The 8,490-nt window shown below is 37.9% G+C and overlaps 1 protein-coding gene across 4 annotated transcripts in view; it reads right to left on the bottom strand.

Moving 5' to 3' along the window:
• LOC102674399 (lachesin-like) overlaps positions 1-8,490 on the bottom strand; it is a 483,275-nt gene that overhangs the window by 468,463 nt on the left and 6,322 nt on the right. For 3 of the 4 annotated variants that reach the window (XM_006618852.2, XM_006618850.2, XM_006618851.2), the window contains exon 2: positions 6,443-6,569. In XM_006618852.2, coding sequence (XP_006618915.1) covers positions 6,443-6,506 — 64 coding nt within the window. In that variant the 5' untranslated portion in view covers positions 6,507-6,569. Of the gene's footprint in view, positions 1-6,442; positions 6,570-8,490 lie in introns of those variants that run through there. The other variant, XM_031512013.1, reaches the window with a different exon arrangement.

Below are 8,490 nucleotides of genomic sequence, written 5' to 3' on the forward strand. Positions count from 1 at the left end.
GGCCGAGGAGACAATAGGAAAGGCGGCAATTTATGCATCGACGACACTTTTATTCTCTTCGTTCCCCGCGGAGTGGATTTGTATCAGAGCGATGAACGAGGTTCATTGTGCCTCGAGAAACCAAGACGTGACCTTAGAAAGAGAGTTGCGCTTAAAGAGGGATCTAGATCTCGATGAACTGAAACGCCCCCAGGTATTCCGCCCTCGATGCTAAGTTACGTATGTATTACGCTCTCGAATACATTGCACACACAGCCATGTTACATCGTGATCGATTACATTCCAACAGGAATTTTTGGTTATCTCTTTCTCGCGAAAGAATGAAATTTCTTAGAAATTTCACTTTGAGAAAATCAACGTGATATGAGATATGATTACTTTTTGTTGAGCGAAATCTTTCTCTCAAACAAAAAAAGATTTTTAAATTCTTTTTTTTTTCAAATAAAACAAATATATCTCGATTCGAACTTTGTACAATTTATTCTACAGAAAGTAAGGAATGAGGCGATATTCCTTGTCTTTCGATTCTTTGTCTTGCAATCCAAGGTTTCTGCGCGAAAGAAATTCAAAATTGAAATATCTGCTGAAGAAGAAATCAAGATACAAACCAAGACTTTACATTCCTTTAACCCTATTAAATGAATTTTGCCACGAATCAATAATAATCGTAAAAATCATTCGAAACGCTCGTGATTATTATGCCGATTCTCCCAAGCCTTCATCTTACGAAATCCCAGTGAAACTAGAAACCCAGATCCCCACTAATCACATACCGGGCACGAGCTCGGTGTTTTCAGTAACGTGAACGACCGCGGAGAAGAAGAAGGAAAAAAAGGAGGAAGCAAGAGAGAGAGAGAGAGGGAGAGAGAGAAACGCGGCAGTCACAATTGGAGCAAACTCGGCCCGGGACGCGATAAGAACCGACAGAAACAGAGCGGAGTCGAAACGGGGCGATCGGATGATCCTAACGAATCTAGGTAAAAACGTCCAAACCCCTTTCGAACTCGTTGCAAACTGGCTAAGAATTGACAATTAGGGTCGATCTGTTTTTTCCAGATAACGACTCTCGCTTCCTCCACCCCTGCAACTCCGTGGAAACGAAGTTCCATAAACCATAAGAGAGAGAGAAGGGGGGCTTTGGGTTGATTTAAGCCCCGCAGGAGGTGGTAGAAATCTTTGATAAGGCACGGCCAGCGCGAACGCTGATTGGTCGCCCGAGGCCTCGCGTCACCGTTCAAACAATGCGCTCCCTGCTAACAATGCAATCCCCGACCGAGATAAAGATATATAGAGACCGGCAACCTATATCTGGCGGGCCCGGCTAAACCGGCTACGCCATGATCTTCTTACATCGTAGCCGGATATACCCTCGTGGCTCTCAAAGGCTCGAAGCGGGGGAAACGGGTCGCGAACAACACACACACATACACATACAGCTTCCGCGTTATCACTTATCCTCGCGACTTTTTCACCTTCCTATTCCCCGGCCACTCTGAAACTTTGCCCCTCCATTGTTCGTCCAGAGGACGTCGCGAGAATCGAGACATCGCGCGCGCTTTCGAACCGTTCGATCCATGAGGACCGTGAACTACTAAAGAGAGAGAGAGAGGGAGAGAGAGAGAGAGGCGAAACGCCTTGCGCTCGAGAGAGATGGATGGATGGATGGAGAGAAATGGAGCGTGAAATTACAGACGGATATAAAGTTTCTGGGATGTGGAGAAAGAGGGGGAGGAAAAAAGAAAGCTGAGCTTCCTAGGAGAAGGAATTCGTTTGAGGGAGGGTTGATTTAAAAAAAGAATTCTGCGTTAATTTGACATCCATCGAAATTTAATTACAATTATGCAGTGATCTAGTTTTCTAACAAAGGGGAGGGGGGTTGATATAGGAAGCTAGGAAGCAATTTCTAACGCAAACTAATTAATTGTTTCGTCGATATTTTGGGCACATCGTAGGCTATGCATCATAATTCGAGAAAAAGATTTACAAATGTATGACTTGGCTTATTCGATTCAAGATTCAAGTGAATATTTCTGTTGAATAACTGCAATACTCGTAAACGAATGTAATCCACGTTTAAGTCTCGCTATTTCGTCTTTAATATCGAGTCCAATAATGAATGTTTGGCGAATTGATAACGCAATTGCGACCCTCAACGAGCTTACTTGACCGTTTGGAATTGCTCTTAATGAACGTATATCCAATCGATCTATCGATATATATATACAGTTTCCAATATATACATATACATTATCGCTCAAAATTATCCGGAAACGTATTTACCTTTCACAAGATTTTGTATTTTGAAATTAGAAGAATGATTATTTTATTCTCTTGAAATAAACCTTCTATCTCTAACTCATCCTTAATTCTCATCATACTTTAATAAAAATTTAAATATCGTTGTTCAAATATTGATATAAGAATATATATATATAAGAAATAAATAAATATATAAGAAAATTGATATAAGAAATTGATATAAGAATAAAGATAGAAGTCAAAAAATATCCAATAAGAGCGTAACGAATTCGTGAATTCGATATATTTCCTCGCATAAAAATACTGACAACAACAACATTACAATTTCACGCGCATACATTCAACCTCGATGAACGATGCAACGCTCCGATATATATTTTCCCGCGCACAGAAATAATGGAATGGAGGGAGGAAGAAAGGCGACACGGAGAGGGAATAGAAGGATGGAGATGAGTTTGAATTTGGCCCACGCCTCGTTAATTTTTCGCCCCGTGTCACTGCATTGTTTGCCCGGGGAGAAGAGAGTGTTTATTGCCCGCAGCTCGAGACGAAAGTCGACGGGTTGCCTTTACGTGTTCTTCTTTTTTTTTTATTTTTCTTTTCGAGTGCACGCGATTCGTACAATCATGGATCTCCTCGAGCATTCTCGTTTTAATGATTCTGATCTAACAAGTTGCGCGTCCGTATATATATGCAAGGATTGCTCGAAATGATCGTGAGCCAACGCTGTCAGTGTTCGACGAGCGAGATTTTTTATTCGACGGAGGGATGATGGAAGGAGATGGAAGATAATCGATCGATCGAAAACGTTTATATGCAAATTTAAATATCAAAATTAATAATAATTCTATTTTATAGGAAGCAATGTAAGTATATCTATTTATACATAGAAAAAAAAATGATGTGTTATTAGAAAATAATATATCAAATCAATGATTATTTTCGTAATGGTATGGGATAGAGCAGGATTTTAAACTGTAAAATATATTATATTATAGAGTTATAATGCTTTGTTATCTTTTTATAAAAAATACTTTCAGGAATATGAAAAAGAAAAATTTGAGAATTTATTTCGTGTATATATAGATTTTCCTCAAAAAAATAAATTCCTCTGAGTAATCTGTTGTCCACCATATATGAATTTTCATCAAAATCAAATTTTTGTAGATAGATGAATTTCCTTTTAAGATAACGTAGAAGATTTTATGAGTGATCGTATATACAGGATTTCAGCAATTTTCGAGGTTCCATTAAGTATGGCTGAGACATTAAGTATACATAAAATATACTCGATTATTCGTTGAAGGAATTGATGACTATTTCTGTCAATTATCGGATCCATTATTGATCGATGCGTATTAAGGTATTTGCTTTCGTAGAATGAATTTTAATGGAAAATTTCTCATCTCATCAATTTCCTAAATGAAGCTCGAATATATCGCGATCTTAATTATCGAAGAATTAATTTGTTTTTCTCGATGTTATACGTGTTATATTTAATGTCTCATAAACGAGAGGCAAACTATAAATAGAAAATAGAATATTATCTGTACGTATATTCTATTAAACATCGTTCAAATGTTTGAGAAAAAAATATTTGAGATAATCCATTGAACAATCCATTATCTTTTGAAATACTATAAGTTAATTACATCGAGAAAAATTTTAATTTTAAAAAACATCGAAAAATTTTTGTCTGGAATTTTTATTTATTCGTATTTATCCAGATATTTGAGCGTTTCCAATTATACTATGTATATGTATATGAATATATTAAATATCGATTGACATAGTTTCGTGGGAAAATTATTACGGAAAAGAAATTAATATATCTCAAAGATTGCCGATAAATACGCCCAGCTGGTGAAAATAAAATTTTTATACTTTTCCCAGGATTAAAATATCCTGAATACTTCTCACGAAAGTTAATTAATATCAAAGTAATTAGCAATTAATAAAGTTTCGAGATAAGGCAAATAATATTTTACATCGTAACCCGGTAATCCTGAAAATATATCTTGCCAACAAGATGAATGAAACTTTGAGCATCGACTGGAAGAGGAGGAATGTCGATATTGTCCTCGATGAATCCATTTATAGAATAAAATAGGACAGTCTGTGTACGTATAAGCGACTACTATATTTACAAGCCAAACAAGATATCCTGTTCAATCAATGTTTCGACCCGCGTATAATAAAAATAAATTACGAAATAAAAATAAAATTCTCGAAACGGAATTCCTCTTTAATATTTATTCATGAAAACGTTTAAAACAAAATAAAGTCAATTTACAAAACGATCATTTCGTTTTCTCCCATTAATTATCGCGATATTCGGTCGACTTTCGAGCACATATATCCCGCCAATTCTTCCACGATACGTTCGCATTTCCCTCCTCGTCGAGGATCGAACTCGTTCGCACTCGAACACGTGCGGACGCGTGTCGCCGAACAAACGAGCCAACTTTGATTCGCATCACACACCCTCCACGAGGACGCTACGCAACGAAATTCCAGCATCGAAACCTCCTCCTCCTCGATGAAACATCCCTCGAAAAGGAGGGCCATTTCCATCAAGGAAATTATTCTTCTGTATCGAGAAGACGGAGTGTCTCCTCGAAAGGACGGCCGTTCGTTTGTTCTGGGTCAAACATCACGAGCGTGTGTGGAGCTTTCTTTGTGGTTGTTCGGCGGGGATGAAAAAAAATGATAAGAAGGAAGGGAGGCGCGTCATTTTCCGGATGTAATCGTGACCTAATATCTATCGAGTGCTCGGAGAGAAAATTAAATTAGACGTCGACCGATCGATACGAATCCTCCCCCCGCCGATGGAAAATGTTTAATTACGTATTGCTCACGGGGAAAATGGTAAAACTAGGTGGTCGATTGGTGTAACTCGCTCGTCGTTAAGTCATAGACGTGAATTAATGCCGTGTAGCCCGCGGTATACGCGAAATGGAATTCTCGTTGCGCTCGAAAATCACTTTGCAAACTGTAACAATATTATCGTTAATTGCCACCTTGCGTTCCGACAACCGGGCGCGACAAGAAAGTGGAAAAGAAAAGTGGAAAGTTCGTTAACGAAACAGCTATTCCCGAATCTAAGTTGAATGAAGCGTGAAGAAAACTTTGGAAACTCTTCGAGCAGGCACTTTACACCCTATTTTAATTATGTTTTTCACCAAGGAACAACAGATCGACGAGCAACCCCTTCGAGCATTTCATCGAAAAGCGTGAAAATGGTCGTTGGAAGAATTTCCTTGCGTTTCGATATTATACAGGTTTTCTTTTTTTTTTGTCGATAAGGCTCCCCCCTGGCCTGCACAATTTCACCGTCTAATTGCGATTTTAAATGTTTGCGGCGAAATGTATCGTTGGCATGCTCGTTCCCAATTAAAATCGACGAGGAACAATTTTCAAACAAGTGGCAGAGGAAATAGAAGTGCACATAACGAGTAAAGGAACCAACCGCGTAATAAATCAAACGAATTGGAGAACTCCAATTATCGTAAACCTCCATCGCGGAAAATTTTAACTGGAACTTCTTTATGTACGGGTAAATGTATTTCGCGTTTATCCAATAATATATTCCAACAATTCTCTTATCTAAATAGAATTTCTGTTACTTGGAATTGTACCACGATGATACCACATTTAATCCGAATCAATATATTCGATCGATACAAGATGTTAAAGAGCATCCACTTTATAAATATTCGAAGAAGGGAGAAAAGTTTGATGAAATATAGCTGTGGCAAAAACGAGCATAACATAAAAACTAACTGAAAATGGAATAATTTTCAATCGCAAGAACAATTAAATTGCAATAAAATTTTCTCATTATTTAATTATTGAATCGACAAAAATTTAATTCCCTCCATAATGGAAAATTCTATTACTCGTATTCCTATTAATTTAAATTCCAAGAAAAAAAGTTTTAGCCGAGATTAAACAGAATCCTTTCTTTAAAATTTACTCTCTATAGTTTTCAAAAAAATTTCGACTCTTATCCCAAACGTAAAACTCTTTGAGCATGGGGTTCAAAGAAAGAAGGGAGAAACAATAGTTTCGCGCAAACTCGCCAAGTTCGGGTCGACCAAACGGGGTTGACCCGAGTAAGAGCTTCGCTCTCCTACCTTGTAATTATTAATTCACACGATAAGCGTTTTATAATGCAACTCACCGTTATTAATCGCGGCGAAAGCGACGGCGCTGAGCAGCCATGCAGCCACGCTGATGGCGGACATCTTCGTTTCCCTCGTTGCAAGTTTCACCTCACATAATACGTGCCCGTTGGACGTTGGGACGAGCTGGAAAGGAGAACGGACACATTGTATTAAAACCGTGTACGTGCGCCCCTAAGATATTGCACGTTCGCCTCTCGTGCGTTCGTAATCTTCGTAGAAGAGGCGACCGTTTCCCTAATATCAAGTTGGATACACTTGACGTGACGTATGCGCGTTCCCACGGGGCTAGTAATAAACTAATTTTTCACTTAACGCTAGATTTATATCCGCCACGTTAAAATGTAACGTGGAAATGTATTGTTGGCAGATTTCCTTTATTCGTCTTTCTTGCGTTTTAAAAATACATTTACAGGGGAAAGTTAAGAGGCGAATATATTTGTAAATTTCTACTTTTCATTCTATGAAACTAATATGAGAAGGGATAAGTTTCTTTTTCGAATAAATGCTTGGTAAAAAAATGTAAGGAAATTTGTTTCTTTATCTAAATTCAGTAGTAATAAATACTTGTTTCACTTCTCTCTTCATTTCATTATGTTTTTAATATTTTTGAGATCGAATAGATAAAGAAAAATTATTTGCATTTATAAAGATGAATTATTCATTGTTTTATCCATTGGATACTTATGGAAAATTATAAGAAAGGAGATTTTGTTTTTTGAATTTTTATAACTTTATTTCTTATATCAAAGATATCAATTATTTTGCGCGGCATAGACAAATAGATAAAAATGAATAATAATGAAAAAGCCAAGCTATTCCATCAAATTTTTCTATCTGCTTGAAAAATAGCATGAACCAACCAATTTTAACGAACACTCGGAAACGAAAATCGCTCGATAACGAAGTAGGTCACAAGTTTACGCAAACTTTATTACTCCCAAGTTTTATATTCACCTTGGGAGCGCACCATACGCATAATATTAAGGTATATTAATATACGGAGCAACAAAATATCCTCGTCACAAAGGTTGTCTCGAAGCTCGATCGATAAAACGATACCCATTCTTCAAAGATAGCAACAACCCATCAAGCAACGTAATCGCTCAACAAACATCCCCTTGAAAAGTTCTACGATATCCTCCTCCCTCTCTCATTCCTCGAATCTCATTACCCTTCCTCCAAACCAATTCGAGAAGCGGCTCATCATTTTTTTATATAAACCAAAAAAATAGCGAACGTCCTTCTTCAACCCTTGCAAAATGGTTGGCCAGGGTTCTCTCTGACTCCTGCCCTGACCCTCTTCGCGACGAGGTCCATTTATTCGAATCGCACGCGACGAGACAAGATCCCTTTGACAGGGTGCAACGGGGCCAGAGAGGAGGAGTTAGAAACAGCATAGGAGAGGCGCGACAATGGAGGAGAGATGTTAGAGAAGAAGAAAAAATAGAAACATGGAATTAGGAAAAGGGAAACGAATAAAGGGAGAGGGGGATGAGAGAAGGGGAGAAGTAGATGGAGACAGACTTGAGAGAGAGAGAGAAAGGGGAGGAAAAAAGAGAAGAGGGAAGAAGGGAAAGCTATCACTCTATCCGTCCCGTCTACTTTCCTACAAACCTGCACACAACTCAACCAACCCTTCAGATGCACGTTTCCCGCTAGTTCTCGGCTCCTTTCAACCGGCTTTTACTTTATGCGCTAGTTGTACATGGACTTTATACGTATATCGTCGCGCACCGTGTGCCACGAAAACCCGAAATTCCGCGCGCCGTTTCGCGCATTCGTTTACTCAAAATTACGCCGAACCACATTTCTTTGTTAACGAACATCCTTGCGAGCTTTTTCTTTCTTTTTGATTGATCATTAAATACCATGTTCGCCATTGTTTAAGGAGAAACGATATTGTCCACGTTAGAAAAGTGAAATTAAAATCGAAAAGATGTGTACAGTATTAGTGGATTAAAAGTTTTTATCTTTTGTAGTTATGTTTAAATATGGTATAGTCATATTTTCTTATTGTATATGTTTATAATGCTGTTTTTTTTTT

Source organism: Apis dorsata, unplaced genomic scaffold (genome assembly GCF_000469605.1).
Source record: "Apis dorsata unplaced genomic scaffold, Apis dorsata 1.3 scaffold_376, whole genome shotgun sequence".
Lineage (NCBI taxonomy): Eukaryota > Metazoa > Arthropoda > Insecta > Hymenoptera > Apidae > Apis > Apis dorsata.